This window comes from Geotrypetes seraphini, chromosome 9 (genome assembly GCF_902459505.1).
Source record: "Geotrypetes seraphini chromosome 9, aGeoSer1.1, whole genome shotgun sequence".
NCBI classification, from domain to species: Eukaryota; Metazoa; Chordata; class Amphibia; order Gymnophiona; family Dermophiidae; genus Geotrypetes; species Geotrypetes seraphini.
In genome coordinates, this window is record NC_047092.1 from 9,308,272 (window position 1) to 9,335,368 (window position 27,097).

The 27,097-nt window shown below is 46.5% G+C and overlaps 1 protein-coding gene across 1 annotated transcript in view; it reads left to right on the top strand.

Moving 5' to 3' along the window:
- Positions 1-27,097, top strand: part of ITIH5 (inter-alpha-trypsin inhibitor heavy chain 5) — a 137,812-nt gene that overhangs the window by 101,613 nt on the left and 9,102 nt on the right. The window contains exons 10-13 of the mRNA XM_033958849.1: positions 570-1,138; positions 11,228-11,278; positions 13,658-13,774; positions 14,674-15,051. Coding sequence (XP_033814740.1) covers positions 570-1,138; positions 11,228-11,278; positions 13,658-13,774; positions 14,674-15,051 — 1,115 coding nt within the window. The remainder of the gene's footprint in view (positions 1-569; positions 1,139-11,227; positions 11,279-13,657; positions 13,775-14,673; positions 15,052-27,097) is intronic.

Sequence of the window (27,097 nt, forward strand, 5' to 3'; positions counted from 1 at the left end):
ATCATATCTCCCCTCTCCGACTTTTCCTCCAAAGTATACACTAGATCAGGGGTGTCCAATGTTGGTCCTCGAGGGCCGCAGTCCAGTCGGGTTTTCAGGATTTCCCCAATGAATATGCATTGAAAGCAGTGCATGCAAATAGATCTCATGCATATTCATTGAGGAAATCCTGAAAACCCGACTGGACTGCGGCCCTCGAGGACCGACATTGGACACCCCTGCACTAGATACATCTTATGAATCCAGGCCAAAATGTCCACTGACCTCGTATTCTATAAAGTGTGCTCCACACAGAGCTCTCTTTACAGAATACCGGCTTAGTGTGGCTCATCCTAGAATCCAACTGTGATCTGCCTTTGTTGAATCTAGTCCTGTGTACATTGATATAATCTTATACACATAAACTGAACGATGGAAAGGCTGCCTCCATTGCTTGTTCACCAAGTCCATAAATTTATTTTCATTGTCCAATAAGTGTGAAGCCCTATTGGTAGCATTTTGTATTTTAGGTAAATATTTTGAATTTGTTCCAAGTGTATTTAATCTTTGCAACCACCTTTCTGCTACAGATTCTATGATGAAATTGGAACGCCTTTACTCTCCGACATCCATATCGAATATGCCGAGGACAATGTGGAATACATCACCCAGAATCTCTTTAGCAACTACTTCAACGGATCGGAGATAGTGGTTGCCGGGAAACTATTGAACGCCTCCACAGACCGCTTGCACGTTGAAATCACGGCAAGCAACAGCAACAAATACGTCATTCTAGAGAAAGATGTGGCCATAGATTTTCCCGGGCAGCATGAAGGTTCTTTCGACATTGAAGATGATAACAAAGATCGGAACCATATTGAAAGGTTATGGGGTTATCTGAATCTCAAGGAGCTGTTCACCGCATGGCTGAAGAGTGACAGCAACGAAGAGAGAGAGAACTTAATGGAGAAAGCTCGCAATCTAGCACTGGCCTATAACTTTGTTACTCCCTTCACTTTCCTGGAGCTGAAAGAGTTGGAATTCCAAGCAGACAGGCCCAAAGATTACTCTACCAGCCTCTCCGTCCAGTCCACCAGCATTTCCACGGAGGGAATAGGGGACCAGCTGCTGAATCTGCAGGGCCAGAAGTTACGACTAGGTAAGTTGTCACCCTGTGCTAACCATTTTCTTTGCCACTGGATGTATCAGTCATGGTATTTGGGCTGAGCAGTAGAAAGTTCTTAATGGTTTATATGAAAATGAGTAAATCCCTTGTTCTTGTGGAAAACCAGCTCCATATTCAGCCAACGGCACTCTGCGGTTTTTTTAAAGCATTGATCGCCACCAGCTAAATTATGTACTGATATTCAGTTCTAGGCCATGTCCGGGCACCTGCATTGAATATCGGTGCACAAATCTGGGAGACTTGGCCGCCCGGAGCTTATGTGGGCCCGGACGATATACAACCAGGGCCATATAGGAGTTATATGGCCCCCGACTGAATATTGGACCGATTGCATAACCTTTATTTTTAAAGCAAAAAGAAGAGTCCCTGTCCACTACTACTACCTTATCATTTCTATGGCTCTACTAAACATATGCAGCGCTATACATCAAAACATAGAAGAGATAGTCCCTGCTCAAAAGAGCTTACACTCTAATCAAGACAAACAAACTGGCAAAAAGGTGCATCAATACACAGTGGTCAGGTGGAAGAATTACAGAGGGAATAATAAGACAAATATTAGTGCTTAGCAGGTGGGTTTCCTTCCGCATGGCAAAAATCCCTCCAACAGGAAGCTCCCACTTTCCCAAGCTCCCAGTCCCCCTTCCAACTTCCCCAACAACAGACCCTTTTTTCCTCTCCCTTCCCTCAGTCAGCAGCAAAATCCCTCCCTCCCTTCCCCGCGGGACCCTTTTCCCCCCCAGCTGTTCAGGTATGCCCAGATCCCCTCACCCCGGTTCTATCTGCATCCCTTGTGGTCCTACGATCCCGAAGGGGGCAGGAGCAATGGCAAAGTAAGGAGGTGGTGGGGTGTGTGTATGGACTGCTCTGGATCCCATCTGCCCCTCCTCCCCTGTCATGTGTGCGCCTTCACTTCTACCCCACCGTACATCTAGCTGTTCGCCGGCCCGATCAGTAGCTCCAGCCTGCTGCTGACGCCGGCCTTGGCGCTCTCCACTGACATTACTTGCAGATCCCGTGACTAGAAAGTGGCTTCAGAGGGAGAGCAAGTGCAGGCAGCAGCAAGTTGAGATGCTTCTCTCGCTGGGGAAGGGAAGGGAAGAGGCGTGGATGTGGCAGGAAGAGTGGAAAAGAGGGCGAGGTGGACGCCTCCCACCCTCACTTTGCCAGTGGGCAGAAGGGTGGCCTCTTCACTTCTGCCCCTTGTGGCACCTTCGCAAAATGGCTGCCACATAAAAACATAAGAATAGCCTTACTGGGTCAGACCAATGGTCCATCAAGCCCAGTAACCTGTTCTCACAGTGGCCAATCCAGGTCCCTAGTACCTGGCCAAAACCCAAAGAGTAGCAATATTCCAGCATCTCAAAGAGTAGCAACATTCCATACAGAATCCCAAAGAATAACAAGATTCTGGAATCCCAAAAAGTAGCAACATTCCATACAGAATCCCAAAGAATAGCAAGATTCCGGAATCCCAAACAGTAACAACATTCCATATAGAATCCAAAGAATAGCAAGATTCCGGAATCCCAAACAGTAACAAGATTCCGGAACCCCAAAAAGTAGCAACATTCCATACAGAATCCCAAAGAATAGCAAGATTCTGGAATCCCAAAAAGTAGCAACATTCCATACAGAATCCCAAAGAATAGCAAGATTCCGGAATCCCAAACAGTAACAACATTCCATATAGAATCCCAAAGAATAGCAAGATTCCGGAATCCCAAACAGTAACAAGATTCCGGAACCCCAAAAAGTAGCAACATTCCATACAGAATCCCAAAGAATAGCAAGATTCTGGAATCCCAAAAAGTAGCAACATTCCATACAGAATCCCAAAGAATAGCAAGATTCCAGAATCCCAAACAGTAACAACATTCCATATAGAATCCCAAAGAATAGCAAGATTCCGGAATCCCAAACAGTAACAAGATTCCGGAACCCCAAAAAGTAGCAACATTCCATACAGAATCCCAAAGAATAGCAAGATTCCGGAATCCCAGAGAGTAACAAGATTCTAGAATCCCAAAGAGTAGCAGCATTCCATACAGAATCCCAAAGAATAGCAAGATTCCGGAATCCCAAAGAGTAACAAGATTCTAGAATCCCAAAGAGTAGCAACATTCCATACAGAATCCCAAAGAATAGCAAGATTCTGGAATCCCAAAAAGTAGCAACATTCCATACAGAATTCCAAAGAATAGCAAGATTCCGGAATCCCAAACAGTAACAACATTCCATATAGAATCCCAAAGAATAGCAAGATTCCGGAATCCCAAACAGTAACAAGATTCCGGAACCCCAAAAAGTAGCAACATTCCATACAGAATCCCAAAGAATAGCAAGATTCTGGAATCCCAAAAAGTAGCAACATTCCATACAGAATCCCAAAGAATAGCAAGATTCCGGAATCCCAAACAGTAACAACATTCCATATAGAATCCCAAAGAATAGCAAGATTCCGGAATCCCAAACAGTAACAAGATTCCGGAACCCCAAAAAGTAGCAACATTCCATACAGAATCCCAAAGAATAGCAAGATTCTGGAATCCCAAAAAGTAGCAACATTCCATACAGAATCCCAAAGAATAGCAAGATTCCAGAATCCCAAACAGTAACAACATTCCATATAGAATCCCAAAGAATAGCAAGATTCCGGAATCCCAAACAATAACAAGATTCCGGAACCCCAAAAAGTAGCAACATTCCATACAGAATCCCAAAGAATAGCAATATTCCGGAATCCCAGAGGGTAACAAGATTCTAGAATCCCAAGGAGTAGCAACATTCCATGCTACCGATCCAGGGCAAGCAGTGGATTCCCCCATGTCTTTCTCAATAACAGACTATAGACTTTTCCTCCAGGAACTTGTTCAAACCTTTCTTAAAACCAGCTACATCCTCTAGCAACGCATTAAAGAGCTTAACTATTCTGAGTGAAAATTTTTTTCCTCCAATTGGTTTTAAAAATATTTCCCTGTAACTTCATCAAGTGTCCCCCTAGTCTTTGTAATTTTTGACAGAGTGAAAAATCGATCCACTTGTACCCGTTCTTCTCCACTCAGGATTTTGTAGACTTCCGTCTCTTTTCCAAGCTGAAGAGCCCTAACCATTTTAGTCTTTCCTCATACGAGAGGAGTTCCGTCCCCTTTACCATCTTGGTGGCTCTTCTTTGAACCTTTTCTAGCGCCACTGTATCTTTCTTGAGATAAGGAGACCAGAACTGAACGCAATACTCCACGTGAGGTCGCACCATGGAGCAATACAGCAGCTTGCAGTGCTTCCTGTGCCATTTCTGGCCAGTTTAATCGCTCTAAATGTTGACACATTTGTGCTTAACTGGAATTGAGACGTTTGAATTCTTCCATCATATTCCCCGTTGCCTCCTTTCTTCTGGAGAGTGCATTTTGAGTTTCCTAAGCCTGCCCCCGTAGGGCTTGTGCCAGTGCGATCCAAAATCTGTAGCACAAGTTTTACATGGAAAAGATCCGGTTCTTTTTGTAACAGTTATTACTAATGACATTCCATACACAGCACTGAAGGAAAAGACGCCTCAGCCAATGCTTGGATCAGAAAATCTTATTACATAACCCAAGAACACAGCCATCTGGTCTCTGACTCTAGGCTTGCATTTGCTCTCTAATTTCTGTCCTGTAACAAAAATTAAATGATGTCAGCCTTCTACGATTTCATAGTCTCTGCCAGGGCTGTGGAGTCGGTAGATAAATCCTTCAACTCCGACTCCTCAGTTTCTGATATCCATGACTCCGACTCCGAACTTCACACTAGTAGAAATACAACTATGCACTGGGCTTTATTCTTACATCATTGTTGGCGGGAAACGAGTAAACGTGTTTTTCGCATACTATTACTAGAGTGCGGGAGCCAACAAAACTCGGTTTCTACAAATTAGCGCTGGGGTGCAGCAAAAGTGTAAACACGGCTATTCGGCAAATTAAAAATTATGTATTATCTATCGTTCGATGTTAGGTCGTGGAATTAGGGTCGAGAGATCAAAATTGTAAATAAAATAGCGGTAAATTCAGTTGTCTTTCCTTAAATTTCTTCAGTATAAAAGAGTATTTTTTTTAAATTTTGAAATTAACCTTGAATGTTGTAATTCTTTATAACAAAATAATAATGTGTTCAAAATATAGTAAAGAATTCAATCTAAGAAAAGAAACTGAAAGCTTTATTCAAAAATAAATGATGATTCCGAAATTACAGCTAATTTCCCGTGCAACATTAAAAAAATGTGCTCGCTTTTTGGCTTAGATGGGCAAAAAATACTCGCAAAGAATGTGTTAATTATAACTATTGTTTGTGAAATGGGACATTTGAACTTGCTGTATTTTTTTTATTATAATTTAAATTTATCAGGAGTTGGAGTCAGTACATTTTTAGCGACTCCAACTCCTCGACTCCATAGCCCTGGTCTCTGCATAGATTACAAGCCTTTGAGGTCTCTTAGATTTATTTAAGAACATTTGCTATACTATCCATTGAGAACATAAGAACTGCCGCTGTTGGGACAGACCAGTGGTCCGTCGTGCCCAGCAGTCTGCTCACGCAGTGGCCCTAAGGTCAAAGACCAATGCCCTGAATCTAGCCTTACCTGCGTATGTTCCGGTTCAGAGGGTGTTTTCCCCTATAACAGACTCCGGAAGAACGTTCCAGTTTTCCACCACTCTCTGGGTGAAGAAGAACTTCCTTACGTTTGTACAGAATTTTAACTTTAGAGAGTGCCCTCTCTTTCTCTCTACCAGACCAGTTCATCTAAGTATAAAGAAGTACAGTGGTACCTCGGTTTACGAGTGCACCGGTTTGCGAGTGTTTTGCAAGACGAGCAAAACATTTGCAAAATCGGTGCCTCGGAAACCGAGCATGGCTCGATTTACGAGCACACCCCCCCCCCCCCCCCCCCGCAATCTGGCACCCCCCCGCCACGATCCAACCCCCCCCCCCCCCCGCCACGATTGGGCACCCCCCAACACGATCCGACATCCCCCCCCGACACAATTGGGCACCCCCCCGCCGCTTCTTACCCTCATCTGGGCACTCTTGAAGATCGGCCTACTCGTCTGCTGGGCCTTGAGCATCTGAGCATGCTCAAGGCCTGCGAGTTCACGTTCTGATTGGTGTAGCCCGACTTTACTACAGGAAGAGGCGGTCAGAGAAAACCTTGAATGAGCGAGTCTGCAATTCACGAACCGTGAATTTGCGGGGGAACACTGTAAAGGACAACAATTTAAACCCAGTAACTTAAAAAGCTGTGAGACATAAGGAACAAACGTAAACAATAACGTATGATATCCACTGATTCAGTCATAGTCATGCACTGGCATAGCGAAGGTGAGTGATGCCCAGGGTGGCGTTGCGCCCCTCACCCACTCATTTCTCCCCCCCTCCCCCCCGTGCGCCAAGTCTAGGACAATCAAGCCATTGTGACATCACTTATGAGGTTGGCTCTTATTGGTGGACTGAGGCATTATGATGTCACAATCTCAGTTCTGGTTATCAGAGGCTGAAACTTTTCACAATATTTATTTATTCAATTTTCTATACTTTTCTCCTTACGGAGCTCAGAATGGTTTACATGAATTTATTCAGGTACTCAAGCATTTTTCTCTGTTTGTCCCGGTGGGCTCACAATCTATCTATTGTACCTTGGGGCAATGGGGGGATTAAGTGACTTGCCCAGGGTCACAAGGAGCAGCGTGGGTTTGAACCCACAACCCCAGGGTGCTGAGGCTGTAGCTTTAACCACTGCACTACTCTAGAAATCAAAATATAGTAAAAGTGAGACAAGTGTAGGACAAAGAAGCCATTGTGACATCACTGATGAGGTCGGCTCTTATTGGTGGAATGAGGCATTATGATGTCACAGTACCAGCCCTGGTTATCAGAGGCTGAAACTTTTCAAACGATTTATTCAGGGGAGCCCAGAACAGTTTACATGAATTTATTCAGATACTCAATCATTTTCCTTGTCTGTCCCCATCTATCTAATGTACCTGGGGCAATGGGGAGATTAAGTGACTTGCCCAGGGTCACAAGGAGCAGTGCGAGTTTGAACCCACAACCTCTGGGTACTGAGGCTTTAGCTTTAACCACTGCACCACTCTAGAAATCAAAATATAGTAAAAGTGAGCCAAGAATAGGACAATCAAGCCATTGTGACATCACCGATGAGGTTGGCTCTTATTGGTGGAATTATGACATCACAATACCAGCTCTGGTTATCAGAGGCTGAAACCTTTCACACTATATATTTATTCAGTTTTCTAAACTGTTCTCCCAGGGGAGCTCAGAACAGTTTACATGAATTTATTAAGGTACTCAAGCATTTTCCTTGTCTGTCCCGGTGGGTTCACAATCTATCTAATGTACCTGGGACAATGGGGGGATTAAGTGACTTGCCCAGGGTCACAAGGAGCAGCGTGGGTTTGAACCCACAACCTCAGCTTTTACCACTGCACCACACTCTCCCCACTAGCAAAGATGGGATATAATGCCAGAATACAGCGCCAACAATGGAGATAGTCACCTCTGCGCAAGGAACAGAAGAATCCAATGGAAAAGAGCAGAGCGAGCCTGGTCCTCAAAAACCCACTTGAATAGCAACCAGTGGCGCAGTACAGGCAGAAAACAGGCTGTCAGTCATGGAGGCAGTCTGTGTCGAGTCCATGCCTTGCCAGATGTTTCTGTAATTGACAGCTTGTTTTATGCCTGCACTGCGCCACTGGTTGCTATTCAAGTGGGTTTTGAAGACCAGGCTCGCTCTGATCTTTCCATTGGATTCTAATGTCAGAATACTTCATTTAGCAGACAGGCTTTCTCGAGGAGTGTTTAGCTGCAGTTAACCCTTTCAGGACCAAGGGACATATTTGTCCCATAACTTTAAAATCCTATAAATTTTGATTGGGATAGTCTACAGTTCTAAATTTGATATGTACGGATTCCATATGATACTGCCTTTATGTAAACAAACTGGTTCCGACATTCATTCATTAGCGTCGTTGCCAGATTGACGAGAAGATTCACTTGCCACACTGTCCATAAGCCAGAAGTTTGATTTTTTTTAAAAAAAATAATGATATTTCACAAAAAAAATCAATTTTTTGGCATCTGCAAGCCCTTTTTACCATAAAAATGTCGTCAAAACCACAAAAATTGGCCTACGATCCTTATGGTCCTGAAAGGGTTAAGAACCTAAGAATTGCCGCTGCTGGGTCAGACCAGTGGTCTATTATGCCCTGCAGTCCGCTCATGTGGTGGCCCTTAGGTCAAAGACCAGTGCCCTGACTTAGTCTAGCCTTACCTGCGTACGTTCTGGTTCAATAGGAACTTGTCTAACTTTGTCTTGAATCCCTGGAGGGTGTTTTCCCCTATGACAGACTCCGGAAGAGCGTTCCAGTTTTCTACCACTCTCTGGGTGAAGAAGAACTTCCTTACGTTTGTACGGAATCGATCCCCTTTTAACTTTAGAGAGTGTCCTCTCATTCTCTCTACCTTGGAGGGGGTGAACAATCTGTCTTTATCTACTTTGTCTTGAATCCCTGGAGGGTGTTTCCCCCTATTTGAATCCCTGGAGGGTGTTTTCCCCTATAACAGCCTCCAGAAGAGCGTTCCAGTTTTCCACCACTCTCTGGGTGAAGAAGAACTTCCTTACGTTTGTACGGAATCTATCCCCTTTTAACTTTAGAGAGTGCCCCCTCCTCTTAGTCCTCCTGTCTAACCCTAACCACTGGGTTATGATAAATTCCCCTCAAGGGCCTATGACTATCACTTTTGCCTCAAAATCCAAAATAGATTTCCCCACAGCAGCGTCACTGTCCAGGATGACTAGTAAACCAGCAAACCAATCCCAGCCCAGAGTTCTTGTAGTGTGTATAACTAAGGTGACCATACGTCTCGTTTTCAGTGGGACAGTCCCGTTTTTGGACCGACTGTCCCGTTCTCCCAACCCACTGCTTCGGGACACCGAAATGTCCCGTTTTCAGGGACAGCGTCTCGAAGCTGTGCGCGGGGACACCAGGACAGGTGATCACTTCCCCTCCCTGCTGCGCTGATTCAAACCCTTGGGCTACCACCGCTGCTTCTTGGCTTCTTCCCGACATCAATTTTGACGTCGGAGAGGAAGTTCCGGGCCAGCCAATCGCTGCCTGGCTGGCCCAAACTTCTTCTCTGATGTCAAAATTGACGTCTGGGAAGAAGGCAAGAAACAGTGGCGGCAGCCCAGGGTTTGAATCGACATGGCAGGGAGGCAGACTAGCAGGTAGCTGAGGTACACGGACAGATGGATGGGCAGGCGGGCAGGGGGTTTGAATCGCACAGGGGAGGGGGGTTGAATCAGGCACTGGAGGGAGGGAAGGAGGTAGGCAGACAGGCTGGCTTCGGGGGAGGGACAAAGGCAAGGCAAGACATAGGAAGGAGGCACTGGGGGCACTATGGACACAGGACAGAGGCATTGGGGCACTATGGACACAGGACAGAGGCACTGGGGGCACTATGGACATGGGTAGGAGGCACTGTGGGCACTAAGGACACAGGACAGAGACACTGGGGGCACTAAGGACATAGGAAGGAAGGAGGGAGGGAATAGAAAGGGACAATTGTTGGGCCTGAGTGCAGAAAGAAAGAAAGGATGCACAGTCAGAAGGAAACACAACCAGAGACTCATGAAATCACCAGACAGCAAAGGTAGAAAAAATGATTTTATTTTCAATTTAATGATCAAAACGTGTCAGTTTTGAGAATTTATGTCTGCTGTCTATATTTTGCACTATATTTGTCTATTTTTCTATGGTTACTGAGGTAACATTGCATATTTTAAAGTCATTTGCCTTGACATCTTAAAAAAAAACAACCAAATATACATGATAATTAACATTTTCTCTGTGTATAGTGTGCTTTGTAGTTTTTTTTTAATTTTATGGTTACCATTATGAATTAATATAAAGATATGTGTACCTGAAAAATGAATGGAAGAAATTGGGGGCGAGATTGAGGGCGGGGCTAGGGCAGGATTGGGGGCGGGACTGACAATTAATAGATGTCCTCTTTTGATGAAAAAAATAAATGGTCACGTTATGTATAACCCCTCTGATGCATACGATGGTGATTTTTGCCCCATCTGGACCCTTTTAGAACTTGTTTCTTTTTCATCATTGGAGTTTGAATGGAAGGAGGAATTCCCACCAGCCCCCAACTGGCACCCTTGCCTTATTTTTTTCTTTTTACAAATAATTGCAACTGTCCCTAAAACATTTTCACTTATACCCTACACGCACAGTCTTGTACTAAGAGTGGAGGCATGGCCTAGTGGTTAAGGCCGCAGCCTCAGCACCCAGAGGTAGTAGGTTCCAAGTCCAACGCTTCCCCTTGTGACCCTGGGCTAGGGCTACCAGATCTCCGAATTTACCTGGACATGTCCTCTTTTCAGAGGACTGTCCAGGCGTCTGGATGGCTTTTCTTTTCTTTTTTAAATCTTTATTGATTTTATAAAGCTTATAAAAAGTGCAACATTTAAACCAGGGGTGTCCAACCTGCGGCCCCATGAAGTATTTTGTGCGGCCCCGGTCGAGGGCGATACAGTGTTTTCCTCTGCTGCCCCCTGGTGTTTACCATCTTGCTGGCTCCCTCCTCTGTCTTGCTGCAGCGTTTGTGCGGCCCCAGAAATTTTTTTTCGGCCAATGCGGCAGGGAAGCCAAAAGGGTGGACACCCCTGATTTTAAACATTCAATATTCCAATAAATAGCACTTATATTCTTGCGTTAAACATGAATCAAATATCCATGCCCTCCCTCCCCGTCCTGGATGTGCGTGCATAGAAATAAAAATAATTCAATCTGGCAGGTCAATTATTAATCTTTTAAGGTGTTTAACAAATGTATCCAATGAACTCCAAATTTCTTGAAAGTTTTTGATCATTCCTGATTGCTGGCCGTCCGAGGCCCATCCCTGAGGTGATCCGTTGCCTGTGATGAATTCAGGCCCACTGTGCTTTCGCTGTGTTGTGCGTTTACCAAGCTAGCTTCCCCCTTCTCTTTCTCTACTTAGGTTCAGTGCACAAGAAAGAAGAGGAAGTTTCGGTGGTCTCGAAAACGTCAGGTAGGTGCAGAAGCTCTTTGCCGAGCAGATGGTTGTGTATTTAATGTCAGTCCTTTAGCAAATGGCCACCCACCTGAGCCTAGTGAAAAATCAATAATTTGAAAGGAAGTAAGCGAAAGCCTAGAATTTATATAGCCTGATATAAGTCAGGTATAATTGGGGGGGGGGGGGGTTTAGAGGCACAGAGTGTGTAAACATTAATAATACACTAGGGATGGTTTGGGTAATTTGGTCGAGGTATAGCAAAATGCCAGTTTGACATGTAGGAACAGAATATTCTGTTTAGATAATCATAATAACGCTCTTTACTATAATTATTGTCACTCTACAAGATAAATCATATGGTTACAAGGTTCCTGCCTGGACAGGCTGAAAATTTGAATCTGAAATTGGAGTGTGAAGCCGAATCAAGTCTGGCATATTTCTGATGGTTATTTTGTCTGGGGGGGTGGAGGTGCCATTTTTAAACATTTGCTGCGAGTTTGACATCTTTGGAGGCCATTTTAAATGATATGCACGTATGAAAAGGACACGCCCATTTTTCTCTGGGTGGGCTTTGCCAAAATCTCAAAGAGGAAGCAGACGCATAGTTCAGCGTTAAGATTTCTACCTCTCACCTGGCACGCAAAACCCTTAAGGGTCAGTTCATGGACATATGATCACGTGTAAACTAGAGTTGCACGGGGACAGAAATCTCACCCGTCCCCATCAGAATCTCCTCTGCCCCCATCCATCCCCACAAGGAATCCCCTCCATCTTGGCGAGACACCATCTTGGTGGGGGTGCCGGTACCGGTCTTCCTCTCTGACCCTCGCTCCTTCCCACTCCTCCACCCGCTGCACGGGCATCTTCACTCCCCCCCTCCAGTACCTCTAGCTCTTTGCTGGCGCAAGCAGCAACTCCCATCTGCTCCTCGCGCCAATGTCAGCTCTCCCTCTGACGTCACTTCCGGGTCCCGCGCCGGGAAAGTTAAAGAGCTACAGGAGAAGGTAAAGGGCGCGCCCAGCCAGGGGGGTGGGGAAGGAGCAGGGAGATGAGGGTGGGGCGCCTCTTACCCTCGCTAAGCCACTGCTTATCCTCGCCTAGTGTTATATATGAACAAATGCAAATTATAGTATTCTCTGCGTCCATGGCTGCTCTGCCCAAACTTCACCCATTGATGTGCCCTCTGGCAAAGTGGGTTCTATCAAAGCATGGTTCGTACTTTTCCAGTAGTCGGTATTCCAGAAGAGGTCATTTATGTGGATAAATTAGTGCCTCGGTTTAGGGGCCCTATTGTAGTGACGTAGCCAGACCCAGTATTTTGGACGGGCCCACAGTTAACTTGAATGGGTCCTTCCACACGCCATCTCCCGGAGATATAAAAAAAAGTAAAGTGTGTTAATTATTTATATACTGCCTATCAATGGAGGTTGTCTAACTGGTTTTTACATTCAGGTACTCAAACATTTTCCCTATATGTTCTGGTGGGCTCAAAATCTACCTAAATGTATCTGGGACAATGGAGAATTAAGTGACTTGCCCAAGGTCACAGGGAGCAGCGCTGGGCTTAAACCCACAACCTCAGGGTGCTGATGCTTCAACTCTAACCACTAAGCCACTCCTCCCATCCAGTATGTCTCCCCTTTCTCTTCCATGGTGTCCAAGCATCTGCCTTCCTGTCTTCAAACCCTGTCCCTCCCTCGTGTACCTTACAGGCATTCCCGGTGCCTACAATGATTCATTTTTGTGCCGGCGCTGGCCCAGAGGGCTTCCCTCTGCTATGACCCAAAGAAAGTGACAAGAGTGAGGATGAGACATGGCAGAGGACCAGTGCTGGCAGCAACAATGAGTAGCTGCAGGCACCGGGAATGCCTGTAAGGTACACCAGGGAGGGGGCAAGTGTGGTGCCACCAATGGGTGGGCCTGAACCAAAAGTAGGTGAGCCTGTGCCCCCACCCGTAGCTCTGCCACTGCCCTTATGATCTGTGCTTAGCGCCAACTCCATATCAGCATCTTGTCAGCAAGATTCTGTTATAGAATACTGGTGTAAGTTGACATTGGGGTGACCGTCTTTGAGCGCCCCTCCTGCACCATGTCACTGGCATGTGTAAGTTGGAACCTCTAGGTGTGCCAAGTGACATACGTAGTTTGTAATGTTGTATAAACTACGCTCGTGTCTGGAAGACATACCCAAGGTCTTCCCATGCTTCACCTTCATGTCTGCACCCCTTGAAGTTCGAGGGCGTAGCACTTCGGTGCTTCCCTAGTGTACCTAGGCATCTGTCGGTCAATGATTGGCACCTCTGACATGCCTAAGTGGTGCCCTGCTTGCAGAAGTAGTTTTGAAACTAACCTTCCTATCCCGTGTTCTGAACATGTTCTCATTTCTGATTCCAGCGGATGGAGACCCTCACTTTGTTGTTGACTTCCCCATGAGTAAGCTGACTGTGTGCTTTAACATCGATGGCAAGCCCGGGGACATTCTCCAATTGGTCTCGGACTACAAGATCTCTGGTGAGTGCACCGCACAGCTCATCGCCTCCAACTATGCCCATGGCAAGAAGGTCATCGAGAGAGGAGGAGACTTCCAGACCCCCGGACGTGGCCTCAAAGGGAAATCCAGATGTCTGGTAACCCTATCCTCAGCTGAAATTTAGCGCTTCCTTTTCTTGTTACCTCATTGCCCAACATGGGACTCAATACCTATTATTTATTTATTTATTTATATTATATACCACTTATAGCCTAAGTGGTTCACATTCAGGTACTTGAGCATTTTTCCCTCTCTGGGGGCTCACAATCTATCTAATGTACCTAGGGCAATGCGGGGATTAAGCGACTTGCCCATGGTCACAGGGAGCAGCGTGGGTTTGAACCCACAACCTCAGGGCGCTGAGGCTGTAGCTTTAACCACTGCACCACTCTAGAAATCAAAGTATAGTAAAAGTGAGCCAAGTGTAGGACAATTCAGCCATTGTGACATCACTGATGAGGTTGGCTCTTATTGGTGGAATGAGGCATTATGATGTCACAATACCAGCTCTGGTTATCAGAGGCTGAAACTCTTCACACTATTTATTCAGGGGAGCTCAGAAGGGTTTACATGAGTTTATTCAGGTACTCAAGCATTTTCCCCTGTCTGTCCCCATAGGCTCACAATCTATCCAATGTACCTGGGGCAATGGGGGGATTAAGTGACTTGCCCAGGATCACAAGGAGCAGCATGGGATTTAAAACCAAAACCTCAGGGTGCTGAGGCTGTGGCTCTAACCACTGTGCCACACACTCCCCACTATTGTAATAAACCAGCTCCCCCTTACTGTGTAATCCCTATTTTGTTGGTGGATTTGTTGAATATTTTAAATTAAAAAGTTCAGTTTTTTACATCCAAGTCTTTTTTTTTTTTGTCCAAGGTGTCACAGTAAATGGACAGTTAATCGGAGCCCCTGCACCTCCGAACGGTCATAAGAAGTATCGGACTTACTTCAGCAGCATCACGATCGTCGTCAATAAGCCGACCAGGTCATACGTGGAAATCACCCCTGCCAAAGTCATCATGGACAGCAAGGACAGGGTCGTTCTGTCCTGCTACAAAAATGCAAGCGTGGAGAATGCAGGCCTGCTAGTGGCCGTCTCTGCCAAATCCCGGGTCACGGTGACCATCCAGGGCACAATTAGCTTTGTCATCCTGCTTCACCAGTACAAGAACCCAGCACCGTTTCAGAGAAACCATTTGGGGTTTTACATTTCGAAGAGTAAAGGACTGTCGTCTAATTCTCATGGGCTGCTAGGTAAGTAATATAAAGATTCACCAGAAAATGAAATCTGATTTTGGATGGAAATGGCGTTCATAGGTGATGTTTGACTTTATTGGAAAGTCCGTTTTATTGATTATCTGTAGAAGGTTCAAACAATGCAACAACTTCAACAATATAAGAACCACCAACCCCCTTATAGCAATATACAGTAAACATAAGAACATAAGCAGTGCCTCTTCTGGGTCAGACCAGAGGTCCATCATGCCCAGCAATCCGTTCACATGGCGGCCCATAAGGTCCAGGACCTGTATAGTAATTCTCTATCTATACCCTTCTATCCCCTTTTCCTTCAGGAAATTAGCCTTCCCCTCTCTACGCGGCATCCACTATGCAGGCAAACTGGGAAAATCCCTTCTCTTCAAAATCACAGGTCTTTGGAACGACCTCACCATCCTGTTGCGGAACCTGGGCTCCCTTCAATTATTCCGCAAACAACTGAAAACTTGGCTTTTCATCATATTGTAACTTCATACTCCCCCCATTTTTCTCCTCCCTTCGACACATAAGTTCATGTAAACCTTTTTTCTTCTTCTCTACCTATTATTTAAGTTTTTGTAAACCGTGTCGAGCTCCATACTCATGGAGATGATGCGGTATATAAACTTAAGGTTTAGATTAGATTAGATTAGATCTAATCTCTTCTTGAACCCCAAAACCATACTCTGTCCTATCAAACTCTCTGGAAGCGCATTTCAGGTGTCCACCACCCTCTGGGTAAAGAAGAACTTCCTAGCATTGGTTCTGAATCTGTCCCTTCTTAACTTTTCCGCATGCCCTCTCGTTCTTGTAGTTTTCGAACGTTTGAAGAATCTGTCCCTCTCCACTTTCTCCATGCCCTTCATGATCTTGTAAGTCTCTATCATGTCCCCTCTGAGTCTCCTCTTCTCCAGGGAAAAGAGACCCAGTTTCTCCAATCTTTCTCTATCTCTCTCTCTATTTCTGTCTCTCTTTCTTTCTATCTCTCTCTCTTTATTTCTCTCTGTCTCCCTTTCTCTCTCTCTTTCTGTCCCTCTCCACTTTCTCCATGCCCTTCATGATCTTGTAAGTCTCTATCTTGTCCCCTCTAAGTCTCCTCTTTTCTAGGGAAAACAGCCCCAGTTTCTCCAATCTCTCAGCGTATGAAAGGTTTTCCATACCTTTTATCAAGCGTGTAGCTTTCCTCTGAATCCTCTCGAGTATCGCCATATCCTTCTTAAGGTACGGCAACCAATAATGGACGCAGTACTCCAGATGCGGGTGCACCATCGCCCGATACAACGGCAGGATAACTTCTTTCGTTCTGATTGTAATACCTTTCTTGATAGTACCCAGCATTCTATTAGCCTTCTTAGAGGTCGCTGCGCACTGTGCTGACGGCTTTATTGTGTTGTCCACTATTACCCCCAAGTCCTTTTCTTGGGTACTTTTACCCATTACCAGCCCTCCCATCGTATAGCTGTACTTCGGGTTTCTGTTTCCTACATGCAAGACTTTACATTTCTCTACATTAAACTTCATCTGCCATCTTGTTGCCCAATACAGAAATTGGAGAACGGAAGCCTGTGCCCTTGTGCTTCCTATTCCAAAGCAACTGACAACAGTACTGAATATTCCGCCACCTTTCTAGTGTTACCAAGTCCCAGGTGACCTGGTGTGAGTGCCATATCTCTCTCCTCCCTTTCTGAATTCTCACCTGGAGCCTAAATAATTTTTTAAAAATTGTCTTCTCCTATTATATTTGACATCCGGGACCGATCATTTCTTAACACCCTCTCCTCTTTATAAAAAAAAAATATTTTTAGTAATAATCCATGGGTCACACAACAAGGTTGCATCTAGGAAAAGGCAGCATCTTAAACACTGCAGTGAGCACTAGAACATCAATGCAGTTTAGTACAGATCAATCCTGCACTGTCAATGCTAACAGAAAACAATGTCCTTTTCATACATATAGAACACAGATACACCCTCGCCTAGTATGGAATAAGTAACCACAAACTAAAAATAGAAATATGTAGACAAAAAAACTGAACCGCCAAGAAGCCAGACTCTGCATACAATGCAACATGACAGAAACTGTGACACATGGCCTCTAATACTGTGCAAAATATTTGTTTATTTAACAAATTTTTCAACCGCCTATTACTAGACGGCTTACAACATTCATAAAATAACTAAAAACAAAATTTATACAATCAATAAACATTTTAGATCATTCAATAAGAACAATAGCGCTCTATTATATAGCAATCCAGAGCCAGAGTAAGCAAGAATCATATATAAAGACAGCAGTTGTAAATTTAAAAAAACCCTGAGAAATAACAATCACTACTTTACAAATTAACAAATAGAAATAAAACAAAAATGGAAAATGAGAAAATAACATTTTATTGAACGAATTCATTTTTCAGTTAGCTTTCAGAGGACAAAACCTCCTTCCTCAGGTCAGTGCAATATAATGCTGTTACTGTATCCTGCTCTGTCCTGAGGAAGGGGTTTTTGATCTCCAAAAGTTAGTAGTTGAATAAAAAAATTAACTTATTTCCATTTTCTTTTTATAAACATTTATCAAGACAGCTACAATATTACTTTACTCTAAAGCAGGGGTCTCAAAGTCCCTCCTTGAGGGCCGCAATCCAGTCGGGTTTTCAGGATTTCCCCAATGAATATGCATGAGATCTATGTGCATGCACTGCTTTCAATGCATATTCATTGGGGAAATCTTGAAAACTCTGGTATTCCTTGGACCCTCCACCCCACCCTTCTACTTCTTTCAGTCAACATCTGTGCCCTATCCAGCCCGCCATCCTCCTGCTCTGTGCCTCTGCTATGCTTTAACCAGAGCATCCCCGGTGTCTAGTTGGGGGCAGGAGCAATCCCCAGTCGCTTCTGCCCTGGTGGCTCTAATTTCAAAAATGAGGCCACCTGCCCCTTATCAGTAGTCTTGCAGTACTACCACAAGGGGGCAGGCTTCCAAATAAGGTAAAAGTTTACATGTTCGAATTCTGATCTTTTTCACGGCACCATCTCTACTGAAGCTGCTTCCTGCCCCATTCCAGAGTAGGGTTCTGAGGTCAGGATTAAAATAATGAAGGTGGTGGCAAAGTCAGAGGAAAGAGCTGAGATAAAATAAAGCAGAAATCAGGACTTTATTGCAGAGGAAACTACAAAGCCAAGGCAGACGAAAGTGGCTCTATTTATTTTTAGGTGAATTACAACTGAAGGAAACGATAAGATAAACTTTTACAAAATCTGTGAAGAGAAACCAGAAACTTCTGATTAAGACAGGAAGTAGAACAAAAATGCTATTAAAACATAAATGTTTGCTCACCAGTGGTGTGTGTGTCTCCAGGTATCTCCTCCTCCAGTAGGGAATGACACAGGGACAAATTTGTCCTTGCAGGAACTCAATTTCTCTGTCCCGTCCCCGCAAGTTTTGTCCCTGCCTCATTCCTGTAAGTTCTGCTTTAACTGCACAAGCCTCGAATACTTAGGATTTAAAAGTGGCTGAGGCTTGTATGGATGAGGATGGAGCTTAGCCATTGGTGGAATGAGGCATTATGACATCACAATCTGAGCTCTAGAATGTTGCTACTTATGATTTCAAAGTGTTTGAGGCTTGTGCAGATGAAGTCAGAGTTTAGGCATTGCTGGAATGAGGCATTATGACATCACAGTCCGAACTCTAGAATGTTGCTACTTAGGATTTGAAAGTGTTTGAGGCTTGTGCAGATGAGGACGGAGCTTAGGCATTGGTGGAATGAGGCACTATGACATCACAATCTGAGCTCTAGAATGTTGCTACTTAGGATTTGAAAGTGTTTGAGGCTTGTGCAGATGAGGACGGAGCTTAGGCATTGGTGGAATGAGGCATTATGACATCACAATCTGAGCTCTAGAATGTTGCTACTTATGATTTCAAAGTGTTTGAGGCTTGTGCAGATGAAGTCAGAGTTTAGGCATTGGTGGAATGAGGCATTATGACATCACAGTCCGAACTCTAGAATGTTGCTACTTAGGATTTGAAAGTGTTTGAGGCTTGTGCAGATGAGGACGGAGCTTAGGCATTGGTGGAATGAGGCACTATGACATCACAATCTGAGCTCTAGAATGTTGCTACTTAGGATTTTAAAGTGTTTGAGGCTTGTGCAGATGAAGTCAGAGTTTAGGCATTGGTGGAATGAGGCATTATGACATCACAGTCCGAACTCTAGAATGTTGCTACTTAGGATTTTAAAGTGTTTGAGGCTTGTGCAGATGAGGACGGAGCTTAGGCATTGGTGGAATGAGGCATTATGACATCACAATCTGAGCTCTAGAATGTTGCTACTTATGATTTCAAAGTGTTTGAGGCTTGTGCAGATGAAGTCAGAGTTTAGGCATTGGTGGAATGAGGCATTATGACATCACAGTCCGAACTCTAGAATGTTGCTACTTAGGATTTGAAAGTGTTTGAGGCTTGTGCAGATGAGGACGGAGCTTAGGCATTGGTGGAATGAGGCACTATGACATCACAATCTGAGCTCTAGAATGTTGCTACTTAGGATTTTAAAGTGTTTGAGGCTTGTGCAGATGAAGTCAGAGTTTAGGCATTGGTGGAATGAGGCATTATGACATCACAGTCCGAACTCTAGAATGTTGCTACTTAGGATTTGAAAGTGTTTGAGGCTTGTGCAGATGAGGACGGAGCTTAGGCATTGGTGGAATGAGGCACTATGACATCACAATCTGAGCTCTAGAATGTTGCTACTTAGGATTTTAAAGTGTTTGAGGCTTGTGCAGATGAAGTCAGAGTTTAGGCATTGGTGGAATGAGGCATTATGACATCACAGTCCGAACTCTAGAATGTTGCTACTTAGGATTTTAAAGTGTTTGAGGCTTGCGCAGATGAGGACGGAGCTTAGGCATTGGTGGAATGAGGCATTATGACATCACAATCTGAGCTCTAGAATGCAGGAATGGGGCAGGGACGGGAAAAGAAGTCACAGGGACAGGTTAATGAGTTCCCACGAGGACAGAGAAAAATTTGTCCCCGTGTCATTCTGTACTTGGGAGAACAGTTTAGAAAATGAATAAATAAATAGTGTGAAGAGTTTCAGCCTCTGATAACCAGAGCTGGTATTGTGATGTCATAATGCCTCATTCCACCAATAAGAGCCAACCTCATCAATGATGTCACAATGGCTTGATTGTCCTGTACTTGGCTCACTTTTACTACATTTTCATTTCTAGACTGGTGCAGTGGTTAAAGCTACAGCCTCAGCACCCTGAGGTTGTGGGTTCAAATCCACACTGCTTCTTGTGACCCTGGGCAAGTCGGTTAATCCCCTCGTTGCCCACCAGGACAGACAGGGGGAAAATGCTTAAGTACCTGAATAAATTCATGTAAACTGTTCTGAGCTCCTCTGGGGGAACAGTACAGAAAATTGAGTAAATAAATTGTGTGAAACATTTCAGCCTCTGATAACCAGAGCTGGTAAACATTAGAGTAACATAGAAACATAGAAGATGACGGCAGAAAAGGGCTACAGCCCATCAAGTCTGCCCACTCTGCTTACCCACCCCCTGTCTATGCCCTAATGACCCAATTTCCTTATCTTATGATGGCAGGAAAGGGCCATCGGCCCAACACGTCTGCCCACTCAAAAAAACACTCCCCTTAAAAGAACACTCCCTCTAAGCAATTCCCCGAAATGAACCCACATGTTTATCCCATTGTTTCTTGAAGTCGAGCACGTTGCTGGCCTCAACTACCTGACGTGGAAGGCCATTCTAATGATCAACCACCCTTTTGGTGAAGAAGTACTTCCTGATGTCACCATGAAGTCTCCCACCCTTGAGTTTGAGCGGATGCCCTCTTGTTGCCGTGAGACCTGTAAAGAAAAAAATATCTTCCTCCACCTCAGCACGGCCTGTAAGATATTTGAACGTCTCTATCATGTCTCCCCTCTCTCTGCGTTTCTCGAGAAAATATAACTGCAGCCTGCTTAGACGTTCTTCATATGGGAGACCATCTTAGTGGCCATTCGCTGAATCGATTCCATTCTCTTCACATCTTTTTGATAATGTGGCATCCAAAACTGAACACAGTACTCCAGATGCGGTCTCATGGAGATGATGCGGTATATAAACTTAAGGTTTAGATTAGATTAGATTAGATCATGGACCTGTACAACGGCATTATGACTTCAGGCTTTCGGCTGACAAAACTTCTTCGGATGCAACCCAGCATTTGTCTAGCCTTGGCCGAAACTTTCTCCACTTGAGTGGCAGTCTTCATATCTTTGCTAATGATTACACCCAGGTCCCGTTCTGCGACAGTTCTTGTTAAGGTTTCACCATTCAGGGTGTGTGTTCTGCTGGGGTTACTGCTACCAAGGTGCATAACCTTACACTTTTTGGCATTAAAACTCAGTTGCCAAGTATTAGACCATTGTTCCAGTAAAAGTAGTTCTCCTAGGACAAGCAGGATGAGTCAGCCACATATGGGTGTTGTCCCAACACCTCCCAATTTGCGGATAAGCTCTCCAATAGCTCAGAGAGATTTTTGATTTTTTTTTTTCTCTGAGCACATGCAGTGCCCGGGCCCCACTGGGCATGCCCGAGCCCTACCCATTTCCCCCTGCTTCCCCCTAATCCCCAGTCTTTAGTTTCCGCCCGTTCCCATCGGTCGGATTTTTCTACAGCTCTCCATTTCAACTTTTCTACTCATCAACTTGAAGATGCCTGAATCATCTAAAGAAACAACTGGGATGCAGGAGGAGGATGAACACACTGGATCCTCATGAATTGTGCGCCCACTGATTGGATCCAGCGCTCGAGGTTTCCGTGTGGCTTGCATTGTGCGCACATGTCACCACGTGCACGCAAGCTAAGGAAGAGGGCACTGAGAGACTTCATGAAGAGAAGTGAGGCCCGAGAATCTTCCTCCAGCAGCCATCCTCATCGGAGCGTAGCAGCGGGGGATCCACAGACGAATCCGGTGAGGAGCCTCCAGGACATCCTGGCTCAGTCAACCCCCCCGACTGCAACTTGCCCGGTCAAGAAATCTCTCCCGGAGGTCCTGTATGCTGTCGCTAGCCGCCAGCCCCTGCAGGAAGCCGATAGGAGTCTCACCAGACCGAGAGATCTCTCCAGGAGTTCCTGCATGTTGCTGCTTACAGCCAGCCTCCGCAGGGCATGAAGAGAAGTGAGGCCCGAGAATCTTCCTCCAGCAGCCATCCTCATCAGAATGCAGCAGCGGGGGATCCACATGCTACAGTGGCAAGGAGCCTCCAGGATGCTCTGGCTCAGCTAATCCCCCCGCCTGCACTTGGCCCGGTAGAGAAATATCTCCCGGAGTCCCTGCATGTTGCCGCTTAGAACCAGCCTCTGCAGGGCAGCCGATAGGAGTCTCGCCAGACCGAGAGATCTCTCCAGGAATCCCTGCACGTTGCCACTTACAGCCATCCTCTGCAGGGCAGCCGATAGGAGTCTTGCATGCTGCTGCGTAAATCCACAGCCTCTGCAAGCAACAGATCGGGGCTTTCACCCTCCAGACGGCATGCTGCCGCTTACAGCCAGCCTCTGCAGGGAGCCGATTGGGGTTCAAAGGTAAGTCCTATCTGCTTGTTTTTGGGAAAACCTCTGATAATCTGTTGCAGCCCCGAGGGCTCTGCCCCACCCTCCTCCCAATCTGAATTTAAGGAGAAAGAATCTCCCATGCTTCTTTCCCTTGGAGGGGACCTGCAGACCTCTCCCCCCAGTAGGAGACATGCTGCCCCAGAGTTCAGCTTATAAAGGACATGCTGAAAAAAAAACAAAAAAAAAACAACTCGGTGTTTCTTTCCCTCTTGGGGTCCTGCAGAGTCTACAATTCACACCTTTCCCACCCCGCCCCCCTCCCCCTCTCATGTTGGGAACTAGGAGTCTGCCTTTCTCAGCAGGGTGCTGATATCTTCAGAGATGCGGCATGTCAGACCATGCCTCTCCAAAGGTGGGGGTTTGAAACTCCTCAGTCTAAAAAGCTGTTTGCTCTTCATAAAACCTAGGCAGAGTGCTTTTCCAGCTAGCATGAGGGACTCTGTACTATTCATGATTTCTATAGCACTGAAAGGCATATGCAGCGCTGTACAGTTTAATATACAATAGGCAGTACAGCAGCAGAAGCCCACTCAAGAGGCATTATCACTCCTCTTTCTCTGCCTCCAGGCACAGTGGGAAATGCAGCCAGGTGCACTGGCACAGATGAAGGGGTGCATCCTGCCCCTTCTCTGCAGGCTCTCCCCCCCTCTCAAGAAGGACAGAGAAGGGCGGTGGGGTACATGGAGCCACCCAACCAGTCAAGTGGAGCAGCACATGAACCTGCGAACCACCAGGGGTGGGACCAGCAGCCACAGTTAATCCTCCTGCTGACCCACTCCTCTCTCAGCGGGCTACACTCCCCACTATGTCCCCCTTTAGAGGGAGCCATGCACAACAACATGGCGCGGTTCAGCGGCATGCCATGCACCCAAGCAATGGAGGAACAAGCTACACACCAGCCTCCAGCCACGCCCCGAGTCACCATCCACAAAAATAAATAAATATTTACTAAAAAAAAAAAAAAAAAAACCCCACAAACGAGGACTCACCCCAAGTCCCTCCAGAAACTCACAGCCTTTCTCAAGATCCACGTGGATGGACACGTACCCAAGACAGAGTACTACAAGGCCTGAACTACCAGTACCAGTACTTCACGCAGGCAGTGGCGATTCCAGTCCACAAGAACCTCCTGGACTGCAGAGACGAGATTTGGCTGACTCCCTCCTCAGGGCAACCAACATCAAGGAGACTGGGATTGAAGTACCAGATCTTTCCAGCCCAGGAATTCGACAACCCGCAGCAGCCATACATGGACATTGCGGTAGCTTAAGAGAAACAGGGCAGCACGACCCCCCCCCCCTCCAACCCCCGTCAGGGAAGGACCTGAAAAACCCTGGTTTCCACGGGGAAAAAGACCTTCGAGGGCGCAATGCTGAGCGCACGAATTGCTGCGCTCCAGTTCCAGATGTGGCTTTATCAGGAGGCCAGTGAGAGGAAATAAATAAATAAAATAAAATAGAGACTCCAGCTCACAACTGAGCCAGTCCACACTGGCAGCAGTCTGTGCCCCAGCGCTCGCAACAGTAACATAACTGCTACGCAAACAAGCACCGCCCGAGGGGCAGGGGCATCCAAGGGCAGCTCTCTCCCCAAGACAAAAACAGAACCTTGACCACCCTCCGGCCCAGCAGGATCAGATTGTCTGCGAAGGCTTGGCCCAGGATCACCATCGACCAGTGGGCCCTCAGCATCATCAAGCAGGGATTCCGAATTTGTCTCCACTCCCGCCCCCCCCCCCCGAGTGGGCGGGGCACCCTCCATCTGACGACCCAACTTTCCTGCAGCAAGGAGAGGACCTGCTTCGGCAGAATCAATAGAGGCGGTGACGAACAGAGGAGATCACCAAGGGGTTTCTACTCCAGGAACCCCCGCGTCACCATGGACAAGGACAATGCTCGTTCCTGGATCTCTGTAAGCTCAACAGATGCGTACACAAGGTCCAGATGCACTCTCTGGGTACAGTCTTGGCCCTGTTACAGCCCGAGTATTGGCTAGTATCCCATGCACCCAGCCCACAGGAGGCATCGTCGCTTCTAAAGCCAAGACAGACGCCTCCAGTACAAGGTCCTGCCCCTTGGACTCTCAACGGCTCCAAGAGCGTTCACAAAGTGTGTGGCAGTGGCACATCCTCGCCTTCAAGGGGTGCGCATCCTATCTTATCTCGACAGCTGGCAGCCCCGTCAACCATCATAACCCTCCTCCAAGAACTGGGGTTCCTCATCAACTACATGAAATCCCACCTGATACCCACCCAGGGGATATCGTTCATCTGGGCAGTCATCGACACCACGCAGACCAAGGCCGTCCTACGGGACTACCAGATCGACGCCATGACATCCCTGGCCCAGTGCATCCCTGCCAGCAGCTCATCGTCAGCACGCTCCGGTCTTTGTTGTGCAGCACACCAGACTACTCATGTGATCCCTGAAAGGGCACCTCAGACGTCACTGGGACCAGTGTACCCAACCTCTGACCACCCACCTACTGGAGCTCAGGGCCTTAGGGAATGCCTTCGAAACCTTCAAACAGGCAGGGCAGTCCTCACCCAAACAGAAAACCAGGTGGCCTCGCACTATATCAACAAACAGGGAGGGACAGGGTCAACCTCGCTATGCAAGGAAGCTTTCCACATGTGGGAGTTCTCCAACTCCATTCAATGCCCCATCCAGGCAACTTACCTCCTGTGGGAGCAGAACGACCTGGCAGAAAGACTCAGCCACCAGCTGGATCCCGATGAGTGGTGTCTCAACCCAGCGGCGATGAAGAAGATCTTCAGCACCTGGGGCACACCGAGCATCGACCTGTTTGCAACCGAACCGAACTCAAAATACTCGACCTTCTGCGCAAAGAGATCAACCCATCGCCGTCTCAGCCCCGACGGTCTGTCTGTGAGTTGGAACACCCTAAGTCCTGCAGAAGATTCTTCAGGACAGAGCAACGGTGATCATGATTGCCCTGATCGGGCTCCTGCAACCATGGTTCCCGTTCCGGCAAGGGATAGCGGTTCACCCGCCTCTCCCCGCTCCCGATCAGTGCAGTTCTCATTACCCCCTCCACCACGACCTGCGTTCCTTAGCCCTGACCGCATGGATGATGAGAGGATGAACCTACCACAAGACGTGGAACACACTCTTATGGCAGCCAGAAGACCTTCAACCAGAAAACGCTATGGGTTGAAAGGGAGAAGGTTCCGCTACCAGTGCACAGACACGCAGCGAGACCCCTACAACTGCCCCATACCGGACATCCTGCAGTACATACTGAGCTTATCTCAGGGGGACCTAAAACCCACTTCCATCAAGGTCCACCTAAGTGCAATCACGGCATACCACGCTGGCCTAGACAGCAAACCAGTGTCGAGGCATCCAGTAATCACAAAATTTCATGAAGGGACTGTCCAATCTGCACCCACCGGTCAGACCACCACCGCCCAGATGGGACCTCAACTTGGTGCCGCATCATCTCACCTCGACCCCTTCAAACCTTTGGGGGAGGCAGATCCCGTATTCCTGGCTGGGAAAACCCTGACCATCATGTCTACCGACACACTCCCTCATAAGAACAGGGTGGTACCCAGAACCCACCCCTGATTCTTGCCGAAGGCAGCTTCAGCGTGCCTCCCAGCACTCTACATCTCCCCACAGGGAGGCACACTGCCACCTCAGCAACACCTCCTGGACTGTGTGCGGGCCCTGACTATGCAGCAGATTAGACAAGCCTCAATTGTTCGTCTCCTACGACCAAAACAGACCAGGACCTCCAGCCACCAAACGCAGGCGCTCGCGCTGGTTATAAGAGTGCATCCCCTTCACCTATAGAAAAGCGCAGCATCAACCGCAGGTGGGAGCCAACGCCCACCAGCGCAGAACCATAGCCAACACAACGGCACATCTGCACCACACACCAATAGGGGACATCTGCGATGCAGCCACTTGGTCCTCCATGCACACCTTCACCAAGCACTACTGCCTCGACATAGCATTCCACGCTCCAAATGCATTCGGCCGAGCAGTCATGGAAGTGGCTCTTCCCTCCTGGGAGGGATAGCAACCACTAGCACAGCCTTGACAAACACTGATCAAGTAGGGTGTTATAAATATCGACAAACACTGTTCAAGTAGGGTGTTATAGATATTGATTAAGTAGGTCTTCCAGCACTCCTTCCTAGACTGAATGTGGAATAGGCAAGTATGAATTCTCACATGCAAGTACGATTTGTCACTGTTGACCAGTTGGTTTCTCACTGTTCATTGATTGTCATTGACCAATTTCACTGTTCTGTGAGTTAAGTAGGTCTTCCAGCAATCCTGTCTAGTCTGAATGTGGAATAGGCAAGTATGAATTCTCATATGCAAGTACGAATTGTCACTATTGACCAGTTATGAATTGTCACCGTTGACCAGTTGGTTTTCTCACT